The following is a 25,538-nucleotide window of genomic DNA, read 5'->3' on the forward strand; positions in this document are numbered from 1 at the left end:
GTGGTGAAAAGGAGAGATTGGTGTGGACTTTGTAAGTAAAAGAGGTTGTCCGAGCATGAAGCGTTGACTGAAATGTGCTTGATCACTGCAGTTTATGCTATACTCTGCAGGAGCAGAAGCTGTCCACACTGAGCATATGAATTGTAATTGTGAGGAAAAAAAAGTTAAAGCCTGAACAGCTATTTTAGCTATTTTTAGCTATTTCAGTAAGAAAAATGAAAAATGAAAAAAAAAAAAAAAAGAAAAAAAAAAAGAAAGAAAAGAAAATACTGAGCAAGAATAGATTTTCCAATTCACAGGTGTAATATAAATATTGTTACGGTCTCTTATGTACTTATTAATTTCTCCCATCTCCTATAGAAATATATCTTATAGAGATCTAGATTAGACCTTAAAGTTTATATTAATACAGCATTAAGGAATTCACAAGCATTTTTACACAGGGAAGTTAGTTCTTTATATAATTATTATAAGAAAATAGATATTTTGGGCACTATAAAAATGCAGAAACATAGCTTTTTAATTGCTTCCTTTACCAACCAAAGAAACAAAACCAAATCATCCAACCAACCAAACAACAACAAAAAAACACACCACAACTGCAAAGAAATGCATCTGAAAATGCTTAGACTTCAACAGACAAAATAGACATGGGAGAGATCTGCAGAAAGATGAAGCAGAGTAGAAATTGCCATTAAAATCAGAACACTGAGATCTAGGGTCTGAACAAACCAAGGAGGAAGACATCACATTCAGGAAAGTGAAGAACAGAGCGAACTTTAAACATGCCAGAGTGGAAGCACAGAAAGAGTTGGCACAGAAAAGCTAGTATGATCTTCAAAACCACTCAGAAACCTATTTGAAGTTCTGTGACTGGTTCTGCTCTACACTGCAACCAACACTGCAATGTGTTGATAAAGCAACTAAATATCCCACCTGATGGAGAGCTCCAACAATTTTCCGTGCTTCTTGTGTAGACCCGTCTCAGCGCTCCAGTGGCTTGTTGATGGCTTTGAGGGCCCGGGCCAGGCGGTTGTGCTCTCTTAGCCACAGTGTCGTGGCAGGCTGCCAGCGATGTCACCCCTCACTTGATCGGCTGTCCCCAGCCATAAAGCATTCAACCCTTTCACCTTCACTTGCATTTGAGTCCTGTGCACAAGGTGATGGGACCGGTCTGTAAAGGGTAGGTATTCCCCGACTGTGTCATAGTATTTACCTGTTTACTCTAAGAAGACCTTCTTCCTTGTTAAATTCCTCAGCTTGTTTTCACAGCGGGGGTGCTGCCATAGACGGTAGAGCATCAAGGAAAGATGTTAAACCATTTATTTGTTGTCTTGGATTTAGGGCTGATAGATTTCCAAAGAGAATACTATGATCACCAGTGCCGCATGCAGGAGATGAGCGGTAGAAGGGCTGGCAATCCATCCCTGTGGATAATGTGTCATTGGTAGTTACCTGTGTAACAAAACATATTTCCTGAGCTAAAGGCAACATAGCTATGGATGTTTAATTAAGGTTTGTGTAAATATTTCCATCTCATCTCCATTTTCAGTTGTCCTCCAGATCTCATCTACTGCTGTGACATTCTCTAAACTCACAGAGATCATTTTCTTTCCTCTCAGATTGAAGTGAAAATATAATTCAATGATTTTTAAGCCGTCTGGAAAAAAAAAAAAAAAAAAAAAAAAAACCTTTATCATAAGATCAGGTTACTAATGTAACCCTTTTTGAATAGATCTATGCCTGAATTATCCTGTCTTCACAATAAAATTCCTCACAAAATGTATCACAGTGGAGATGTGAACATCTGGTCAAATTATGTTGTACTGAACACCAAATGAAACTGCAGGTTTACATGTGTACATAAAAATGTAATGAAGAGTGTCAGTCTGCAGCAGCATGCCGTAAGAGCGTTGTTTCTATACTATTTTAATCCTGTTTCCTAACTAAAAAAGTCATATATAATTATTCACTCTGCTGGTCCTCCACAAGCATTCCCCCACATTATTTTACAGGGACAGCTGTCTTGCAAGTGTTACATTCTGACTATCCTTATAAAAAGCGAAGACTGCTTTTTATAGTCCTCCCCAAGTGAAACTCTTCCCAGCCCTTTGACCCACAGACAACCAAGAAACTGAGGTCAAATGGTAATCCAGCATTTGTCTGCTAGTCAGCAGAAGAAATGCGAGAAAGGTTTTATGTGCATGGTAGGATATCTAAGAGAAAAGCTCAGGCTAGCAATTCTATTTCAAAGAACACTATAGCAAAATCATCAGGTTTCAAATGACTGAAATCTATCTTCATTATCTAATGCATATTTAGCTTTATGAACTTTGTTTTTCAGAAAAGAACATTATTTCCAAATTTAAGAACAGTTCTTTGTGCGCCAACACAATGCGACATAGCTGTGAGTTAGTTCCATGAGTTTCAAAAAAAATAAATTAATATCAATTAAAATTATTAAAAAATGAAGGAGTCTGAATTTCAGGGAGTATAAAACTAGTGTTTTCTTATCAACAGGCCAATACGAAATAGGTACAGATAACACTTACAATAGCTGCTTAAATATCTCATAACGAATAAGGCTTCAAATATTTGACTAATAGAAAATGTTTTGTGCAGACACCTGAGCTAATATTTTTTCTTTCTATTTTGCTTGCTGTTCATTTTTGAAAAAACTCTTTGGCACATGACAGTGAATACTACAAAAGCTTATAAAAATGATATAATTTATTCTTTGTACTTTTAACAGTGAAGGGACCAGTTCTGAACCAGAAGTTCAGAACAGTCCCTTAACTGGGATAAAAGTAACAGGGCAACTTTCGAATGTAATTAATGAGCTTCGTTTAACAACTTTATTACCTCACTTATTATACCAAGTAATATTTTCTTATTACTGAGAACTTGTGCCAGTAGGGATTGATATCAACAAAACTTTTAAGTTAAGAAAGGGTTCATTTGTTTTTCAAGTTTTGTTTGGTAAAGAACTTCTATGAATATTTTTCCACTAGTTAGTTTTAACAAATTAAAGTAGCCTATTTCTGAGGGAAATACATAATTTCTTTTTCTTTTTTTTCACTGATGGCTAAAATCAGTAATTTTACTGCCTTGGGTTTTCCACTTAGTATTTTTCTCTATGATTAAGTCCCTTGCTATTTTTTTTTTTTCTCTTCAGCTGATAATATAAACGAGAAGCTCATCTCACACTACAAATGCATGAACTTGGCAGCTGCAATGTTGTATGTGTCTGAGTGCCTCCTTCTTCTATTTATCAGGGAAGCCTGGAAGAATTCAGGTATCACTGGGAAAAATGTATGAGGCGCCTTTAAGTTGTTAAGCAGTGAGGTTCACAACAAAACATATCAACAGTGAATGAAGTTCATACTGATTAATCTTTGGTTAACTGCCTGTGCAATTTCAATTCAAATTGTTCTGTGCCCCAGTGGAGAAAAGCAGCAGTAATGAACATTAAGGGACTGGCAGAACTGCATAATGTAGTCCTTTCCCTTTTCATGGGGTAAGCAATGTGCAGCTAGCAGCTGAATGTGCAAATGAGAGATTCCTTATGTTATTATTCAAATGACATCAAAAATAATCTCAGAAAAATAAAAACCTTCTGCTGAAATAGGTATGGAATTACATTTTTCTCCAAAACTGATACGGAATATTCACATCTTTTTTTTTTTCTTTGTCTGTATAGTTCTAGAGCGGAAAATATCAGGAAAAAAAAAAAATCCCTGTCTGGCCACAATAGTTTCCTGGTAGAGCTACATGTTGATTTAAACTGATTAATTGCTAACTGTTTTGCACATTCAAATCTGCTTGCAGTGAATCTTTTGATGTGTAGGAATAGCAAACTGTTTCAGGGTACCATGATGTCTAAACCATTATTGCATTTAAAGAAAAACCTTTTTTACTATTTTTTCTTTTTCCTGTGGCAAATGGCCTCCTTGTAATAGGATTTTTGCACATTTTTTTACTCAAAAAATTTTACAAATTTTTTACTCAAAGAAAAACAAAACAAAAACAAAAACAAAAAAAAACTAGCTTATGGTTTATGAAAGTATGCCAGGAAGGAAGACATAAACGTGTATTTTGGGACATGAAGCTTAGAGAAGAGTCAGGGGCCCCATCTGACAGGGAGTTGTTACCTCTGAAATACAGGAAAAAGGCAGGTGCTCCCTTTGCTGGCTGTTGAGTGCACAGAATGATCCTTTTGTAGCTGAGGCAGGAACCTGTCATGTTACACATCACCTTTTGCAAATCACCTCACTTTTCTGTGTTTCTTTTTCTTTTCCACCTCTTCTGTAGTTGAACTAACTGAATGAAAGCATTTCAGGATTGTATATGACTATGTGTATGCGCTGTGCCTATCTTAATGTCAGCAATGTAATTAATACTGAATAAAGACAGTAAGTCTTTCTAATGCCTCATGATTATCTCAGCCTTAATCTGAAATAATCATCTGTGGAATGACAGGTTATCTCAGCATCCCAGTTCCATGTGTCAGGCTGCTGAAAAACACATAAAAACTTTTTTTTTTTTTTTTCATTTTCTTCATACTATGGGATTCCAAAGAGATACCGAAAATAGATGTTCAGGCTCTACCAGAAGCTATAGCCTTGGTGTGAGAATTACTGGGTGACTCTCTATAGCTGAAAATGGCCAGAACAGAAAATTGTAATGTTTCCTGCTACCTACACATTCTTAATATTAATGTTCTACTGCAAATTCCAAACTGTCATTAAATTGCATTGACTCAAAACATTTTCTAGACAGCTTCCTAACATGTGCAGCCAGGAGCTGCTTTTCCCTGGTGAAACACCCAGAGAGGCGCTATGGCTCAGAGTGCCCAGAGAAGCACTTTTGTCCTCTCCTTACGGATGAATTTTCCCTTGGCTGCCACTTTCTAGGAACACAGCGAGACTGCAAATGGTAGCTTTTCTGTTTGCATTGCTGGACTATATGCTATCAGTTTTACTGACTTTGGAAACCGGATGCAGTTTCTTCATATAGAAAATGACTGTATGAAAGCATTAAATGTATGAAAGGGATGACATATATGAAAATATTAAATGTATGAAAGGGATGCCCCATCCCTGGAAGTGTTCAAGGCCAGGCTGGATGGGGATTTGAGTGACCTGTTCTAGTGGGAGGTGTCTCTGCCCATGGTGGGGGGGTGTTGGAATTAGTTGATCTTTAAGGTCCCTTCCAACCCAAACCATTCTGTGGTTCTATGAAAATAACCATGGCTGTTTTCCAAATATTTATCAGATGGATTTTAGCTTTACTGAAGATTTCAGGAGAAAATCAGTTCTAGGGGGATATAGTTCTAGTTATATTATTAGCATTTTGTTTCTATGTTCACAAAGTAGTTCTCTGGTCACATTAATGAACTATCAAAAACCAGTCATTCATACATTGGATACTTCAGATATGTCCCGAGAATGTGATTCTTTAAGATCTCTGTACTCTTTCTGAACTCCCTCAAGCTATGACTGCCAACTTTCAAAAATCCAAATCTGCTGGATAAGAGAGAAAACATTTACCTGTCTGTGGTAAAATTCCAGGCAGTCATTTCACTTAGCCTTCCTGAATTTTAGATTATCTTGCTGAGTGGAAGATGAGCCACCTTTCAACACAGGAACTGATTCAGTTCCCATTACAGCAAGCAGAATATTTTCCTTTATGTATAATGGGAGTGGAATGATACACTTAAGGGAAAAGGAAACTATGTTATACTTATCAGTTAGTGTCCTGGTTTCAGTTAGGACAGAGTTAATTTTCCTCCTAGTAGCTGGCAGGGTGCTATGTTTTGGATTAGAATGAGAAGAGCGCTGATAACATGCTGATGTTTTAATTGTTGTAGAGCAGTGCTTACACCAAGCTAAGGACTTTTCAGCCTCTCTCTGTCCTGCTAGCGAGCAGGCTAGGGATGCAGCAGGAGCTGGGAGGGGACAGACCCAGGACAGCTGACCCAAACTGGCCAAAGGGGTATTCCATACCATCTGACGTCATGCTGAACAATATATAGGGGTGGCTAGCCGGGGTGGAGGGGGGGGGCCGGCTGCTCGGGGATAGGCTGGGCATCGGTCAACGGGTGGTGAGCTATTGCATTGTGCATCACTTATTTCGTACACATTATTACTATTAATACTATTATTATTATTATTATTATTATTGTTGTTGTTATTCTTTTCCCTGTCTTAATAAACTGTCTTTATCTCAACTCACAGACTTCACTTTCCCGTTTCTCTCCCCCATCCCGGAGAGGGAGGGGGGAGGGTGAGCGAACGGCTGTGTGGTGTTTGACTGCCAGCCGGGCTAAACCACAACAGTTAGTTATCAATTTGTTAGGGAAAAAGAGTTTTCTGTTCTGATGGAACTCATACCCTACACAAACTTCAGTGCATAGACAAGCTGGTCAGTAATTGAACTTCAGCCCTAAGGAAAGTAATTTAGGTTGCTCTGGACAGAAACTGGGGCATCAGTCCAAGGGCTGTGATGGGCATGGGGATCTCCTGCAGCATGAGGAGATGGACAGTCTGCTCTCTGAGAAACAAACAAACAAAAAAGTGATTTGACTTTGCTACCTGATTTTTTGAGTTACAGAATGGCTATATTTTCAAATTAATCAGACAAGAACATAGGATTCTGTATTTATACCAATTTATGTTTCTTCTAACCCTCTAACAAGCTTTGAATTGTATTTTCCATCTACCCAAAGCAAAGATGTGATGTATGTAAGTTTCAGCAACTCCCTGAAGATCATTTTATACATACATTGAAAAGGTAGCTCTCTTCAAAAGTTTGCATTAGCTGCTGGAAATATCTTTGCTTTTAGTGACTAAAGGTAAGTTCCTTTCACTTTATCTGGCTGGCAATTTAAAAACAGAATTATTTATGACTACTTCCCTATTTTCCTCAGTGGAATTTGAAACCTTGAACCATGAGAAAAATAGCACTGGGGGGAGACTAATAAGGTTTCTTTGCAACATAAACTTGAGAGGTAGAAAACTATAATATTTGTACTAAATACTGTAGCTATAGTTTGTTATTTCTGTAAAACAGTTTAAACATTTACCTGATTCATTTAATAATTACACCAGGTTTCAATATTTCTATCACCATCTGCTGTATTATTTATTGATGATCTATCAAATTCCCCTGCAATTACTTTAGTGTATGCATATCTCCAATGTATTTTACATTACTCACCTGTTTAGAGTCTGGAATTTTTCTTCAAGAAGTTCATTCAAAATCTTACCTTTATTGGAAAACATGGATTTTGTTTTTCACATGTCATCTGGCACTCCATTCCAGTTAGAAAGGCGGTTCTACTCGTGCTCTGTGGTGTGAATGCAATGTCATGGTCTATGTACTGTCCCCACACCATAATGATATCAGAATATAAGTTATCTTCAGTAACAGCCTCATTAGATGAGTGAATAATTTTTCTTGTCACTTCACGAACCTGTGAAAAGAACTAATTTATCTTGAGTGCTACGTAGTATTTATATACTTCTTACGAAATGATAAAACACTATAAAGCTGGAGGAGCAGTGATAAAAGTTATCCTTCCCACCCCACCCCCGCCAGAAACCCCTAGAGTACTTTTAATGGCTTGCTTAAAGGAAAGAAAAAAAAAAAAAAAAAAAAAAAAAGGAAGAGATAACAAAAACAACAAAATCCAACATCTGACAGGCTGTTAGTTTTGTTCAGGAGCTGAAATAACTCTGCCACAAGCAGATTCAAGATGTTTCAGCTGAGTTTTTCTATATATTGCCAAACGAGCAGTGGCAGTGTATTTTTGATCTGTTCCTTTCCAGGTAATTTTGAAAACTGCATGTTTCTTTTAGACAGCCCAAAAGTTTTCTTTCTATTTATTCTGTTTTCTTTTCCTTTAACAAATGGACTTTGGTGGGCAACCTCAGACCAGTGTGGATACATAGGGGCACTGGGCTGCTCCATGAGTAAATGGAGCAGCTTATACAGCCCGGGAGAGAAGCATGGTTGCAAAAAGCTCTGCTTCATTTTTCCAGGCAGGGAGAAGCCACAATATATTTCTGAGGCACTTCTGTGAAAACTGCATAGAGATATAGCTTCTTTGAGTGGGAACATGGAGACGTCTACATCACACATTCAGCCTACACTGATCATCAGTTGAAGACATTGGAACCAAATCAGCAGTTTGTGATGATTAGGATATTATTATTCACAGATTCCTCCCTCATGCTGCAAAATGTTCCATCACTTAAGAGAAAAGCCCCAAGAAAGGGCAGTACATAGAGAGTCACAGAGTCTGTAATACATATGAGGCCTATATAATGAATGCATAAGACAGGTTAAATATAACTGGTGAGGACAAGAAGCAACATGGGACTTCTTAGGAACATCAGGATTTATATTGAAACTGCCAAGATCAGAGATACATGGCATGCATCAGAAGTACAAGTCCTTATATCATTATTTGAATAGCTTTGGTGGTCACAAAACACAAACTTTTTTTCTTACTGTAAGATTTTCTTACCACATTTAACTTGCTCAGCTATGCTATGTTTGAATATCACTTTATAATGACCCTCACACTTACCTATTACCTTCGTATTATTTTCTTGTTGATTTTTTAAGGATATGTGTAGATAGTTAAAAGTACAAAAAGATGAAATTATGCAAATGAGAAAAAAACATCTATGGCACTATTTCTATCCTATCTTCAAATTAAAGCAGAGAAGCTTGCTGGTGGTCAGATATGACCAGATTTTGTGCAATCATGTAAGTTTTGGTTTAGTGTGTTTGACTTCACGAGAATGTACTCTAATGAATCTAAATATAGGCAGCTTGTACAATCTACTGGAAATTTACTTGTGCAAATGTCAGATTTTCATCTTCAAGCACTAAATTATGCAGCTTAGAGACAATGTTATTTAATTAATAACATGAGTTGCAGGTGACATTAACACTAAATTCTCTTTCTTATCCTTATTAAACATATAGTGGTTAAAATAACAAGAGTTTGAGTGCATTAAAAGTCATGTTTCAAAGCAATGATGACAAACCAGAAATAGTAAATCCAGCTCAAATCATTGCACACTGCACTGGGGAATTTTTCACCCAGTCCTCTATGCAAATATTTTTTTGTTCAAATTTCCCTCTACATCAACTCTGCTATTTTATAAGTATATAGGCTGCTAAAATTCCTAAATATTGCTATGTCTTCTTAAGTCAGTAACTTGGGGTTTCTAAAAAACTGAAATTCTGATTTGATAGTAGTACTTTAGGACCCGGAGGAATGGAGTCAAGCTGTGACAGGGGAGGTTCAAGCTGGATATCAGGAAAAGGTTCTTCACCAAGAGGGTTGTCACGCACTGGAAGAGGATCCTCAGGGGTGTAGTCACTGCACCAAGCCTGTAGGAGTTTAAGAAGTGTTTGGACTATGCTTATAGTCATATGGTCTGAATTTTTGGGTAGACGTGTGGTATCAGGAGCTGGACACGATGATCCTCATGGGTTCCTTCCAACTCAGGATATTCTATGATTCTATGATTCTTTCCAGCTAAGGTATACTTACCTAGGAGGCAATGGTGGTATACATTCATACACACATAATGTATGTTGCAGATATTGTATGTGCTTTATATTCATGTAGCTAACACCCACCCTTGTCTTCCCCCTGGTCCTCCTTCCCTGAATAAAGAGAATTACTGGGGAAAAAAAAAAAAAAAAAGTCTAGATTGGAAGGAAATTCTGGAAACTGCATGATGCAACCTTCTGTTGCAAGAAGGTACTAAGTTACTCAGAGTTCCATCAAGCCATGTCTTGGGCATTTCACATGAGGAATACTCCAGCAGTAGTCTAGGCAGCCTATTGAGACATTTAATGATGATCAGATTTTTTTTTTTTTTTGTATCAAGACAAAATATGGAGCAACTTGTAACTGTTGTCTCTTGCCCTGTCAATGTGTATCCTTGTGGAGGTGGTACCTTCAGCCTCTTCAACACAGGGAGTTTGTGACTAGGTCCATCCTGGGCCTCCTTTTCTCTAGACTGAGAAATCCCCACCCTGGGTCTAAAAGCTGCCTTACGACTGGTGCAAGCCCTGCCTGTTCTCCACTATGTCCCAGATTTTTTTGCTGTTACTGATGAAAACGGACATCTTTGGTGACAGATACAGTTATAGCCAGTATTTCACATAATCTAATGGTGCACTTTCTAACCAGGGGTAGCTGGACTCCATTGTAACGGACTTCGGGATCCCATCCTCGAGGTTGGCTGAGTCCATCTTCATAGGCTGGTGGGAGCCATCTAGCCAAGGCCGTGTTGGATGCTCCCCATCTAGGATGTTCCCTGGGAAAAGAAAACAGAAGAACCAAAAAAAAAAAAAAAAAAAAAAAAAAAAAACCAACCAAACAACCAAACAAATGAAAATAACCTTCATCTCTGTATAATAATTAATATAAAAAAATTATCAACACAGGCCAACATTTTCTTGTAGTAAGATGTTTGTATAATGGTCTTTGGAAAGGCATCAACTATTGGTCTTCGTGTATACCAACAACAATTTAACTCAAAAGGAAAACAAAGAAAAATTAAATCTAATTAAATACTTCTGTCTGACTTATGTTTCTAATTGATGTTGGCTACCTTTTGATATCTTTGAAATATTTGCCTCTGCTGTGATCTCCTGATAATGAAATCACATTCCCTATGGGGTCAGATATACTCTTAAGAGCTTTTCCTGGCATTTTTTAAAAGATGCTAGTTTAGACCAATAATGAAGAAATCCAGATTTAGAATATAAAGAAACCCTACAGTAAAGGTGAAAGTTTAAAAGAAAAATGGATACTAGTCATACAGAGGTAACCATTTAACAAAATCTAAGGAGAAAGGATGCAGGAAAGGGAAATGATGGCTTAAGTTGCTGAATTCAATGGCAGTGCTCCCTCTGGTTGCACCTGTACTAATAGCTTGGCTACAGCTTTGGGAAGGCCTACACAGAAGCTCATGCATTGATATGTTAACACTAACCATATTGTGTTTTTGGCTCACATCAACTAGCATTTCTGCAAATGGCACCTGGCTTGGTGCACTTTGGGATTAGTGCAGGTTGCCATCCTGCAGCCAGCCTGTTTGGAAGAGGGTAGGGATGTAAAAGGGTTTAGAGAAGATTCTAAGAGTAAAAGAGTACATATAGACAGCAGTTGGGTCATCTCTGGTTTGGGGGCCAGGAAATTATTCCTGGTCCTTTTTATTTATGAGTTTAGTCAGTGAGTGCTGGGCTTGACCCAATTAATTTTCCGTCTATCATAAACATTCCTATTGCATTTCCCCTAAGAAAAGAATATTTTATGGCTTTTTTGTTTGTTTGTTTGTTTGTCTGTCCATTTGTTTTACATGGGCTGTTCAATAAATTTTATAATTGCTGAATATATGTAGATATTAACAAAAAGAAATAAAATTTTGAGAAATATACCCATTTGACCAAAATCATAAAATGAGCTACACAGAACTAAAAATATTCTCTGACAGTTAGCAGAAATACAGAAATACAGGGTGTTAAAACATACATTTATATGTCTATTGGGATGCTAAAGAGGGAACAATTATTTTATTAATACTTCATCGATCTCTAGCATACTGAAATGACTCAATTTGCCAAGTTATATGGTACTGTAACACACTTAATTATCTACAATAATTCACACTTGAAGGTTTAAGTATGTTTCAATAAAGCATTCAAATTAGTTACAGTTGATTTGTCTTTATTGAAATTACATAAAATACTGCACATAGTGTAGTGCTATTTTACTCAATTAAAAATAATGAAATGTTAATTTAACTGCTTAACTAGTGATTTTTCTCCTGATTGCTTTTATATTTTAGCAGCTCACTGGAATGCTAGTTCAGTGAAACACCTCTCAGATGCTTTTTTATTATTATATTAGACATGATAATGTCTTGGAATCTTGCATGAGTTAAAAAGGTTTTATCTAGGGCAGATGAAATAATGAGAATTCAGTACCACACAACTTTACAGAGAAGTCAGATTTGATTATGATACATTCTGTTTATGGGAAGTGGGACTTTTCATTGACTTGTTAAATACTAGAATTGCATACAAGTAGTTAATGGCACAACAATAAAATAGAAAGCTTACAGATAAAATTCCTACTAGATGACCAAATATTAGGCATAAAAATGTAATCTAGTCATCTAAAATCCTGCCCATCAACCCAAAAAACAACTCCTAAGTGCCATCCTGTCATCCTGTCCTATCTCTCACTATTAAGAACAACCAAAGATGCAACCTCACTGTAAACATAGACCTCAGAAATCTAAGATTAGGTGATGTTAGTTGCACTGTGAGATGCTCTTCCTTTAGTACCTGTAATTTCTTTACCTTTGAATCCCTTTGCACTAAACATTAAAAACCACACAGATCAATGCCAGTTAGTTGGGATAAAAATGAACAAATAAACAAACAAAACCTATTTGAGTGTACTTTTGTTCATTAAAAATAGTACTGTAAATTTGCTTATTATTTACATATATGCTATCAGACACAAAGATGTGTTGCAGATGAATGTGTATAATGATATTGCTGGGCATGTTTGATGTCCTGTTGATATTCTCCATAGAAGGCCATGTTTATTCTGTTATTCCTTTGTTCTAGGAATTACACACTAAAATAAAGTAATCTCAGTGCTGAAGAATAAATACATTGTAATTGAGCCGATCTGTCCCAAATATGCAAACTGATTAAGCAAAATATCTGTAAATAAATTCCATGCTCACTTTTAAATATATTTACTAGATTTTTCTTATATGTAAACAATTAATTCCACTGAATTTTCTTTTTTAAATGTCATCCATGAAATGCAAGATTTACTGACCTAAAAGCACAGCTGCACATTCCTACTGGGTGACTAAAATCACTAATACAGCTTTAAGTGTTTTTTTTTCGTTTTCCTTCTTTGCTTCTTTCCTTGTTTCCTTCTTGCTTTCTTTCTTTCTCTCTCTCTCTATCTCTCTCTCTCTTTCTTTTTTTCCCAGTTGAACGTTGCAGTTGTAAAACAAGAAGTACAGACTGGTACTTCATTTAATGTTTGAAGTCTTTGAAGCTGGCTTACGTTATAGAATATGTTGACTACGTTATAGTATAATGGACCTTTTCAGTAGATGTATTTCAGTAAAGCTTGAACTATTTCAAGGGACTCACAAAGACTTAGACTAAGTTAAGAACTGGCCTGATGGTTTCAAAGTCATAGTTTTTGGCTTTTTGTTATCTTGCGCCTTTTACAGACGTTTAGAGCAAAGAGTCTAAAATACCACCAAATGTAAGTGATAACTTTAAAAACTGGTTTGGTACAAGCATAAAACATGGTAACTAGACTAACCAGACTCAGTGGATCACAATTACTCCAGCCAATTTTAGAAAACTCTATATACATCCAGGTAGTACTACTAGAGTCACCAAAGAGAAAAAGATGTTTTACCTTACCCACATCATAGTGTCTTTCTCTCCAGAAACAGAGAGAAAGACTACAGCAGCCATGCCAGCAAATTAAAAGCTTCAGCCGTGTGCCTAAATTCAGCTGCTTGGCCAATGTTTTCAAGGTCTGAAGGAGTTGCCAATGCAAATAATAATATTAGCTGTTAGTTCAGATTCCAAGCAACTCTGCAACTGCCTGGGGGAATTTATGGATATCCACGTAGTTAGACTTATAACATCAATGCATGTCAGGTTGTGTCCTTTCAACAAAGAGCTTATCATGCACGTTTCAAACAAATGACTTCTGATATAGCAAAATTGATTAATCTCTTAAAAATACACAATTTGATTGAATAACAAAACCACAGAATTTTACTGCTGTTCCTTCACCACGTTACAGACTGCCTTAACCTGTGTAATACTAATGGCCTTCCATCTACGGCTCTGTAGCCTTGTAACATTGCAACCTGCCTTTGAGCTTGTGACCCTATGGCTATGTATCCAGAGGCTAAGTATAAATACCATTTACTCTTATACTTGAAAAGACTCTTACTCTCTATTTTGCATCCTCATTGCATTTGAGAATTCTGAAAATGTATTTGCATCTGTTAGGTTGGGTTTGGCAAGAAACAATCCACTTATATTTGGATACAAGTAGGTAAAAGTAATGAATAATAGTCATTCAGATAGTCATTAAGAACATATTTATATAAATAGATATATGAAACTAAAAATATCACCCAGAACTCTCAGACGCGTGTTTGCTAAGTATTAAGGTTATGGAAAAAATACAAAAATGAGAATCTTCTTGATTTTCTTATTGCTCATTGTGAAGAAATACTTTTCCTGTTCTATCCAATTTAATGAAAAATAAAAGCTGGATTAGCATTCAGTCAGTTTAATTGGTGTAGGAAAAGGCATCTACTGAATAAGTCTACCCTAAATTTAAAGTTCCTTACATAATATTGGAAGCCTTCAAAGGAAGAGCCTGTCTGCAAAAATTAGTGTACCAAAGTTTAGATGAAGTGGCTCTTCCCCTAGGAGCTTTCAGAGTTACCTCATTTAGAGAGGCAATGATGCCAAAGTTACATGATTGAGGTCACACCCTCAACTTTTATAGAAAAAAAATTAAAAAATAAAATAAATAAATAAATATAAATTATTGAGTTTAAAGAAAAAAAAAAAAAAGAAAGAAGGATTTTTCATGGCACAATTCTTATCATACATACCTGTTATTGCAGGCACCAGTGATGAGACGATATTTATTAGCTAAGCAATTGTTTGGACATTTTGGTGGCAACATATAAGGCAGGCATCCAGAAATGTTAGCAATCATAGTAATCAGATCAGCTGATAAAAGATCTGTAAGGAAGAACCCAAACAAGCAATTTGCTCTGTTGCTATATGACTGCTGCAGGAGAAAAGACATTATTGTCAGCTACAATTACAGCACTCTTTCTTCTTTCTAGGAAAGAGCACTTAGTGAGAAGTACTGCAGGAAGTAGTCTTAGGGACTTAGAGGAGATATGGGGTGAAAGCAAAGAGGTGGTTTTATTATCTCATGAGTAGAGAGTGAGGGTCCAACCATAGCTGAGACCTGAGATTGACCTGCTCCTTTTTCTCCTTTAATTTTCTCCTCTCTGCTTCTCTCTTTCCCTGCACTGTGGTCACATCACTTGGCCAGTCCCTCTGTTTACAGCAAAGGTGTAAAAAATGTTATTCAGGAATGAATGTACATACTAACAAGCAAAAACGTCGGACTGGAAAGCTGCAAAAATTTAAAGCAAGGCCAACTGACTATATAGCTAAGTGTGGAGTGGGAGAGGCATAAAATTATAAAGTAGAATTTGAAGGTTAGAAAAAAACAGGCTGCATATTGTTCATATCTTTGTAATAGGATCCCAGACAGGTATCCAAGTGACAAGGGGCAAATTCACATTATTCTGTGAGCTTCAGAGAGCCGGCACCCTCTCTCAAGCTCACATGTATGTAAATATAGCTATGTCAGGCTGGAAGTAGAGGTGCAAATGCAAGAGGAAAAATATCCTTCCCAAACTCAGAAATCTTGCATTTCCAACTGACTGCAACTGTCATGTGATGAAAAAAAATTGCAGAGGCAGCAACTGACTCTTGCTCTTGTCTCCCCCTGCTGTACGTTACCCAGTCCCACCACTTGTCTGTTCTGCCCATCCAACCCTGAACTAAGCTGATTAAGTCCATTAACCAAGAAAAAAAAAAAAAAAGGCAAGCAGAAAACAAACAAACAAAGGTTCAAGAGTCAAATTAGGTCAAAAATGTTCTGTTGAGCAACTAGAATCTGTGCAAGGTAGGGGTGATAATGAAGGAAGAATGAGCTGTTTGACCATCTATGTAACCTCTCCATTATGTACTTGCTACTGATGTTAAACTTGTGGATACAGCTGCATTTCAATGTTAGTTCAGGTTCAAAGTCATACTAAGAATGCAATTTCTGGTATCTGTATTGCTTAGGTATTGATTCACATGTTTTCTTTAAAGTCAGTTTAATGCTTTGCTTCACAGAAAACTACTCTGTCATGGCACATAAAATGTATATAAGGTCTATTCATCTTCCATGTAAATTGGTTCACTTCTGTAAATTTACAAGTTTTGTGTGCTTAGTCTGTGATTTGGAAGTTCTTTTGAAACTGAACCACCAGAAAGACCACTGTATCTTTATGTGTGCCTGTGTATATATATATAAATACATGTACATACAGATGGATATATTTTTAGTTCTATGAATGTCCAATTAGTTTAGTAAGCCAGTTGTTTCATCAAGGAAAAATATAAAGAAAAAAGAAAGAACAAAGATAATTGCGGAGCTTTATAATGCTCTAATGCTTTCATATCTTAAAAATATTGTCATGGTATAATAATAAAATAGAGAATACAAATTATAATTCTCTAGTTAATAGTGCTTTAAGTGAAGGAATTACATTTTGAAGAAAAAAAAATAAATAAAATTATTTCTGGGTTTTGAGCCTTCCAGACACCAGGGACTCATCTTGAAATTCATCTTGAATTAGCAGCACCAAGAATTTTACTTTACTTAGACAAATGTATATTGTTGAACTTTCTGGAGTACCTTCCTTTATTTCTCCATTTAAAATAAAAAACAGTTAAAATATAAATAAAATGGAAATAAATGTGCAACAGCAATGCAGTATTAAATTGATTTTGGAGGTAAGAAAGTGTTTTCCAAAAAGAGGAGTATTACTAAGGCCATCTATGACCAGAGGAAGTGTATTTCAAAATGTCAGTGGCATAGAGTGATGGAAATCATATTATTTTATCTGTAAGCTCAAGGACCCAGAAGCACTAAACCCAAAGTACTGGGGAAGATAGTTATTTTGCTGTAAACAAGAAGCTTGTGACACTGCGGATATGCAACATACAGGATGCCAATAGCAAAGTGCTGCCCTTCTCAATGATAGGAACACAGCCAACTCTCCAGTAAAGAAAAATGTAAAACAGTGGCTATGTGAGGTGTTTTCAGGAACAGCAGAGAGGGCATCCTGGCCCCAAGGTGTGGACAAGATATGTACTCCTGCCTAAGGTAAAACAAAAGTGTAGCTAACCCAACTTTTAGATTAAAGACTACATTCAAGAAATCAACAGGGGTTTTGGTCAATGTCAATACACTATATTTACCAGCTGGATGCAATGAACGTTTGTGCTTCTGGCAAACTTTTTGTTTCAGCACTTGAATAGACATTTCCATTCGTTCAGCTGCTTGGGAAATATCCTGACTGTCTTGTTCTGGAAATTTTGAGAAAGCCAGCAGCAAGGTAGGAGTTGATATTCCCTTTCCTTGGATACTTCTATAATTGAAATAAAATAGAATAAGTTTTTTTTTTAAACATATTGTTTCAGAACTTATTGATAACTGTATTTATCTATGTTGGGTATATTATGAGTTTATGTTATCAAAGGATGTGGTGTGAAAGCAGAGAGGAAAGTTCTATGTGCAAAGCCTTAAGGATGAGACAGAAACGTGGCATGGACAGAGCGGGCAGCACAAAGTGTCTGGGAAGACCTTATGCAGAATAGTCACAGTATAGGACTCCCCATTTAGAGACATCTAAGCGAGCAGGCTTCACTTTTATGTGACATTTAATATCAAAGACCACCTCATTCACTGCAAGTAGGATGGGCTAGACTGATGGGCTGAGGCCAGCCGTATAAAGTTCAACAAAGCTAAGTTTCAGGCCCTGCACTTGGAGCAAAACAGGCCCATGTACTGCCACAGGCTGAGGGAAGAGTGACTGGAAAGCTGCCTCGCAGAAAGGGACCTGGGGGTAGTGGTTGATAGCTGTCTGAAATATGAGCCAGCAGTGTGCTCAGGTGGCCAAGAAGGCCAACAGTATCCTGCCTCGTATCACAAATAGTGTGGCCAGCAGGACTAGGAAAGTGATTGCCCCCCTGTACTCGGCTCTGGTGAGGCTGCACCTCAAGTACTGTGTTCAGGTTTGGGCCCCTCACAACAAGAAAGACATCGAGGCCCTGGAACGTGTCCAGAGAAGGGCCACAAAGCTGGTGAAGGGCCTGGAACACAAGTCCTGTAAGGAGCGGCTGAGGGAACTGGGGTTGTTTAGCCTAGAGAAAAGGGGGCTCAGGGTAGACTTTATCACACTCTACAGTTGCCTTAAAGGAGGCTATAGTGAGGTGGGGTTGGGCTCTTCTCCCAAGCACCAAGTGGTAAGACGAGGGGAAATGGCCTCAAGTTGCACCAGAGGAGGTTTAGGTTAGAGATTAGGAGAAATTTCTTTACTGAGGGAGTTGTGAGGCATTGGAATAGGCTGCCCAGGGAAGTGGCTGAGTCACCATCCCTGGAGATTTTCTAGAAATGTGTAGATTTGTAGCATGGTTTAGTGGTGGACTTTTGTACTAGGTTAAAGATTGATGATCTAGATGATCTTAGAGGTCTTTCCCAACCGGCACGATTCTATGATTTTAAGTAGATTCACAGCTTGACCTTCCACCTCGGAGACAATCACAGCTGTCTAGACACCATCTGCAGATGACAATTAGAGACATGTCTCCTCTCCGAGAGGCTCCAAACACCTGCCTTGCACTGACTAGCTGTATACAAAGTTTCAGCATCTAGTTTAGCAGGAGCTCATTAGACATACATGGCTATATGTTGATTATAAGCCTGACATTACCTCTAGCTTTAAGTAGCTCAAGTTTGATGAGATGACTTCTTTTCCACTTAAAAAATCCTTTTTACTGTGAGGTTAGACACTGCAACAAGCTGCCCAGAGAGGCTGCAGAGTCTTCATCTCCGGAGTTATTCAAAGCTCAAATGGGCAGGGCCTGGACTGACCTGCTCAAACTGACCCTGCTCATAGCATAGGGTTGGAATAGATGATCTCTAGGTCTCTCTCAACTATTTGGCGATTCACTGAAATATTTATTTATTTAATTAATTATTTATTTTTCTCAGCATGGTGTGTCTTGTCATAGTGGCAGAGGATCATTGAGAAAAATGCATCATGGAGAACTCTCTTTTTGGCTGGAGGTCACAAGTCCCATACTGACTGTTACAGCTTAGAAAAAGTGTTTTCAGCCTATTCCATTTCCAGACATGGTCATAGATTGACAAATACTCTGCGGGCTTCTCTGCAGTAGTGGTTTTCATGGAAACATTGTATTGTCATATTCACTTGAGACTGCTTAAAGCATGAAACAAGGTTAAAATGGAAAAAGAACTTTGATTTGAGCAAAATAAACAGTTAAATTTCTCTTTGCAAAATTAGAAACATGTTTACATAAAAGCATAAAGTAAGAAAATATGTCTCCAAGGGAATTTCTAATTGTTAAATGTGTCCCTAACTGATTCGAAAGAGTCTTAGCATGTTCAATTATCATTTAAACAGAAGATATTCCTTCCTTTTCATGAGCAGAACTCAAGGACTCTTCTAACTACGAGATTGAGCTATCTTGCTCCTCAGTAGTAGGTTTTTCAAGTTTTCCATAGATGATTAGAAATTTGGCTGGCAATCTGGAGTATTATAAGTCCTGAACTGTCTAGTAATTAAAAAGAAAAGGAAGATGACTAAAGAATGATGTTCTAAATGCAAGAACTCAGGTTTAATATTTAATACCCACATAAGGACAATATTGGTCATGCATCACTTAAAAAAAATGTATATGAAAAGGCAAACATTTCTGTACCAATAATCTACATGAGAACACTTGTGCAAATTAGCTAGAAGTTAAGAAAAACAAACAAAAACACAAAAAACAACACTTGTAAGGGCAAATTATATTCCATATGTCGTCTTCCACCTTTTTGTTTAATCTTACAGATATTGTAAGATTATCACACTTGTTATTGGTTTGCCACACTTCTCCTTCCTCCCCTATTACCTTTCTTAATTCAACATATGCATGCTAGCCCCTTCTTACCCACTCTCCTAAAACTGAGCTCTGATTCAGGAAATAGATGCTGGTTTTCTCATAATGTTAAAAATTGCCTTGACATTTTGTAATACAGAAATAGCCTCATGAAGTTAAGATAATGACGTATTATTGTTTGGAAGATGAAAGAGAAGTGTCTTTCATACTTGTTTAATGATATAAACCCTTTTGTGGGCCATTGTATTTGGACAGAAGGTTTTTTATGTTTGCCAGATGCTCAGTTACTCAGTCTCATTACAGATCAATGCTTAAATATATATATATATATATATGCACAAAGTAAATTCTCCAGAGTATGAGCCCATATTTTCCTTCATCCCCAGATATTTTACTTCTCAGAGATTTCTTTCTGCCTTAAAATTTATTTAGAGATTTCTAACCTGAACTAGTGCCTTACATATTTGCCACCATTCAAATCTCTGAAAACAGCAGCACTGTACAGAATATAAAGGGAATATCATTTCTTCGTTCCTGAAATGTGCATGCACCTGGCTATTCTTGCTTTAAGACCAGAGTGGCACTAACTAAATGATGATGTTCAATAAGTTCAATAAGTTTCTGCAAATGTAACTGTAATGATGTATTTGGAATATTTGAAAATGATTTTCCATTTCCTTGTGCACGTAAATGGTTCCATAGATGGTTCCTTCTGTAGATAGTCCTTTTGAATTGGCAATAGACAGGGGCCAGTAGAAAAATAATAATAATAAAAAAAAAAAAAATCTTAAGTTGGGAGTTTTACAAATCAGATTCTTTTAAAATGTGAAACAGACTAGTTCAAATGTAGTAAAGAACAATTGAAGAATTTAAGTGATCATATTAACCAGCTGATGTGAGGAAACATATTTGTCCATTTCAATCACAATTCAAGGTTAAACTGAAGTCCCAGCAGAAATTCAGTTATTTTGACTCTGTAGCTTGCAGTTCAGACCCCTTGATCACGAATTCGGTGAACATCAGGTTGGACTACTGTACATGGAATGATTATGAGTTTTCCCATTCTAACCTGAAAAAGAAGCTGCCGTTTCATCTCAGAACTAGCTCTTCAGTCTCAAAGACAGCACTGAGCTCATCTGTATTGCACTGTAGTTTTCTTCAATTACTTGTAAGCCAAAGTAAAATGAGTTTTCACAGTACTGTGACCTCTATAACTTTCAGAAGTTCAAATATGCAGTCAGATGCATTTCTTTCTTGTTTTTAGCCTTTGTGCTGACCAATGCTTTAATTCAAGTATACAGCATTCTTTGTTAAAAAGGAAGAAAAGCCTTAGCAGTTTTAAATTTATATGAAAATACAGAAGTATTTAATTTAAGGATTTAAACGCATTCCCTTCTCACTATAATAATCAGATGAGACAATAGCTCAGTCCTCTGTACTTTGCAAAGGGCCAAGGACTAACGTCTAACAGGCAGGTGTAGAACCCATTTACCAGCCTTTATTAAAATTCCCAATGACATTTATGAAATTCACTGCTCCACTTAATTGGGCCACAATGAATTGTATTATATAAGAGCACACAAGGGAAATACAATTTTCTCTTCTGTTAATGATCATTTTTAAATTGACAGTCCTAATATTTTACATCAGCTAACACAAGAGCAAGTGATATTCTTATGGATATCAGACTCCTCATGCAGGCATAGGACACTTTTGCCTCTAATTCTATTCCACTGAAACCTTTCCACTGAAAGGTTGAGATTTACTTTTCTAAAATTTGGGTACCTCAGTATTGTCATAAAAGTACTAACAATACAAAATTAAAGTGACTTCAGTTTGTATGTAGTGAGCAGCCACAGCACTTGAAATGTTCTGTCTACGCAAACACCCACAAATTGTGATTCGTTTTCAAAACGATAAATCCTCAAAGCATAATACCTTTAGAAAAGTCTAAGCAGAAGGTAGTGACTGCACCCCTAGAACTTGGCTGATGTGTTCTGAACACAGGAGAGAAGATTGGTTATTTTGGATAGCACAGAAATGTTGTCAGAGCCACCCAGAAAGCAGTTGAATTTTTTAGACCCAAGGATAGTCATCCAGAGGCACTTTCATCATTCCTGGAAAGGATTCACTGTGTGCTTCTCTTTTAGCATAAGTCAAGCACAAAGGACCTTTCCTTAATTTGTTTATTACCCATCAAGATAAATATTTTATTTCCTTTCCTTTATCATTACATCTCTTTTAGATGGAAAGGGGAATGTGAGACTCACTTCAACAATTTCAATTGCATTTAAGGAAATAGGAGTTGTTCCCATCTCAATCTGCACTTGAAAGAGAAACTTAATATTTTATTGCTCAAAGATACATAACATTAGAAACTTCTGAGCTACATGTTCATGGAATGTGATGTCTTCCTTAGATCAGAAAAACATTTCTGTTTGTTTTCATATTTCTTATTTTTCTCTCATTTTAAAACAGCAACTCATGTGGTGATAATGCACAATCTTATATTGGTTCAGATCATCATAAATATAATGCATCATTATATGCTTTCTCAAAGAAACAGTCTGATAAAAAAAAATCTGTTATGAAAGCTTTTTGCTGAATAAATCCTTCACTTTTTTTTCTTTTTCTTTTACCTTTTCAGTGTATATTGTGCAGCATAATCCACCAGATTTGAGCCCTTCATGATAGCCTCAGTAATGCAGTTATCTTCAGTTTCTTCTCAACAGGAAAACAAACAAAACAAAAGAATATGTTTTTCAATAACATATTTATTCAATTACTAACATTTATAAAATATTTAGGCTTGTAATATCAAATTATATGTATTTTTCCCCATTAAACTGATCTCTATATTTAACAATGTGGCTTCTGACCTTTCTGAAAAACAAGGTAAAAGTAGTAAATCAATTCTTTCATAGTTTATAAAATGTGAACAGTTAGGCCTTCCTTCCTTTTCTTCCAGCAAAATTCCAGCAATGTATATTAGGTAGTACCAGACCTTACAAGTCCAGCTGAAAAGTGTGGTGTTATGTGTATATGATTATGCCCCTTAGGCTTCATGTGTTTTATGCATTAAACTGTCCTTGGACTGAAAGGACAAATCTGAGCTTCCCTCATAAGTAGCATGAGCTGGCCTAAGCCACTTAGGAATTCAAGTCCATATTCAGGCATAATTAACACAATTATCCACCTGGGATCTGGCACAGGTAACCAATGTATGAAAGCCCTTTTCCTCTCATTTTCCACCTGTGTTTGATGGAAAGCAATAGATGAACCTTATAATATTTCATCTGTGCTATTTTGCATGCTTATATCATGGAATATAGTTTATTCCCCCTTCATGTAGATCTAGTTGTATATTAAATGAATCAGTTATGTTTAAAACACAGTGGTTTAATTTCTATCTGTTTTCCTTGGGATCAATATACTTTTTCTTAGTAAATGAATCATAAGTAATGATTACTAACAATCATTAATGTACAATTGCTCATCATTTGTGCACAGTGCAATTTTTGGTGTCATATCTTAATGGTAGTCCATGTTGTGTTATTTCTGTGATCTATTTCTTGAATCAGGTGCTCAGATAAAGGGAAAAAAATAAGGCTGATGAGAAACAAGCTTTCCAAAGCAAAATTCTGCTTCACTGTCTTAAATATCTTGACACCATCCAAGTATTTCACTTTTCAATTATTTCACTAATAATAATTTCAGTTATTTCACTTTTTTTCTACCTGCATAAGGTAAAATATTCATATGATTCATTTAATGTTATCATTCAGATTTCTTACATCTGAAAATATTTTGGAGTCTAAGTTAAAAATCAAGACTGATCTTTATAGGCCATACAATTATTCTAGAATTTAATATTGCAGGATTTTTAATTACCATTATGAGTTTTATCTCAAAATATATTTTGCTCAAAGTACTATTCATCATGTGATATTGATTTAGATGATGATGATGCTAATCTTGAAGAGAAGATCCATTTGTTATACCTGAATTACACTGTCTCTCTTTCTTTTTTACTTAGAAGTATGATTTTGTCACTAATGCAGTGTTTTCAGAAATGCAGTTCATGCTCTTTTGTGTGTGTGTGTGTATAGTTCCCATTAAACCAGAGGACACTCCCTATAAAAATAAAAGAATCATATGAAATCTATCTATTCCATTTTTTTACAGTTCAAATATATTCTTTTTTTTATTAACTAACATAAAATATAACCTCATTTTAATCTATATCTTTCCAAACAATTAATACAGAAAAATCAGAGAAGTAACTATGGAAAATAGATCTGGTCCCCTTTTCCAGGGGGATCAAAACAGATTTGTCATCTAAAGCAATGTCTTGTGGGTTTGGTTCATTTTTTTTCTTGTTTTGTTTTTTAATAATCTGGATATCATTTTATTTTATTTGTGATTCTACCCTAACTTGAGATGAAAACATTCCTAATAACTTTTCCTTCCAAACCATATCTGCAGTTATAAAATTAATTAAGAAAATGTAAAGATTGAAAAATTCTGTTTCTTCACAATCTCTGCCCTACTTCACTGTAAAATCAGTCTCTGTGAAATTCTCTTCTTAAAATTCAATCTCCTATTTACTGTATTTCTAGTTTATTAAATATCACTGATTTAGATTGAACAGATGCAAATTAATAGCTCCAGTATTTAAGAATGTGAGATTTCATTGTTTGAACACAAGCACTTCTGCAGCCTGAGATGCTGTAAAATCCCCCCACTATCCGCAAGGTGCCAGTGGATAACAGACCCACTGGAGATGTGCACAATCATGGGGCAGCTGTAGGATGCCAGGTGGGACATCCCATGGCAACTGAATCTAGCCCAGGGTTAGTAAATGTAGGGATCAGCACTCTGGGAAAGAAATCCATCAATCATGCCTGTAAACATTACATCTGACTTATGGATGCTACTAAGAAAGTTAAATCACTCCTACTCAAAGAATACATAATTGAGATACATCGCACATCTAGTGTTTTCCTTTGGCAAGTTACAAACCTGCATTTTAAAAGAAAGCACCCATGAAATAGTTCTTACAGAAATCAGATAGTGTATTTTGCACATAAAAAAAGATTAAGCTAAACTGCCATTGCTAAACTGTCTGCAATCTGAGTGTATTTTCAACTTAATAGTAATCACTGACAAAAGGAAATAACAGGTATTTTATATATTACTTACCAAAGAGGACATCTTTGCCTATCTGAAGGAAAGAAAAGAAAATAGCTGTGAAGGCTATAGCTGCTGAAATTCCCAAAATAATGAACACTTTCATCTAGAAGAAAGAAGAGAGAAGTATTGACAAAATAAATGCCTTCATCTTATAGCTAATTATAAGGCATACTATAAATAACTTCTTGCATATTGTAAATTTTACTTTTAAATTAGACTTGTAGCCACGTGTTTGAATATATTTTGGAAATTCAACATATTAATTTTCAGAAATAATTGTAGTTCCTTTTCTCTTTTTTCATTAGTACTTTTTTTTTTTTTCCTTTTGAAAAACTTCTAGCACAAGGAATTATATCACTTTTTTTTATTTATTATCTTAATATGTTCTGCTAACATTAGCACTTAGCCTATATATGAGAAATTCAGCAATATTTTACCAATCATTTTGAACTGCTCTGTGTATTAGCATGGTT

The 25,538-nt window shown here is 36.1% G+C and overlaps 1 protein-coding gene across 1 annotated transcript in view; it reads right to left on the reverse strand.

Annotated features, from left to right (window-relative positions):
• Positions 1–25,168, reverse strand: part of TPO (thyroid peroxidase) — a 46,626-nt gene extending 21,458 nt beyond the window's left edge. Inside the window, 10 exon segments of the mRNA XM_040550869.1 lie at positions 937–1,169; positions 1,172–1,270; positions 1,273–1,299; positions 1,302–1,455; positions 7,268–7,474; positions 10,217–10,346; positions 14,721–14,853; positions 17,164–17,333; positions 22,512–22,593; positions 25,075–25,168. Coding sequence (XP_040406803.1) covers positions 937–1,169; positions 1,172–1,270; positions 1,273–1,299; positions 1,302–1,455; positions 7,268–7,474; positions 10,217–10,346; positions 14,721–14,853; positions 17,164–17,333; positions 22,512–22,593; positions 25,075–25,168 — 1,329 coding nt within the window.
• Between the last annotated feature and the right edge of the window lie 370 nt (positions 25,169–25,538).

This window comes from Cygnus olor, chromosome 3 (assembly GCF_009769625.2).
Source record: "Cygnus olor isolate bCygOlo1 chromosome 3, bCygOlo1.pri.v2, whole genome shotgun sequence".
NCBI classification, from domain to species: domain Eukaryota; kingdom Metazoa; phylum Chordata; class Aves; order Anseriformes; family Anatidae; genus Cygnus; species Cygnus olor.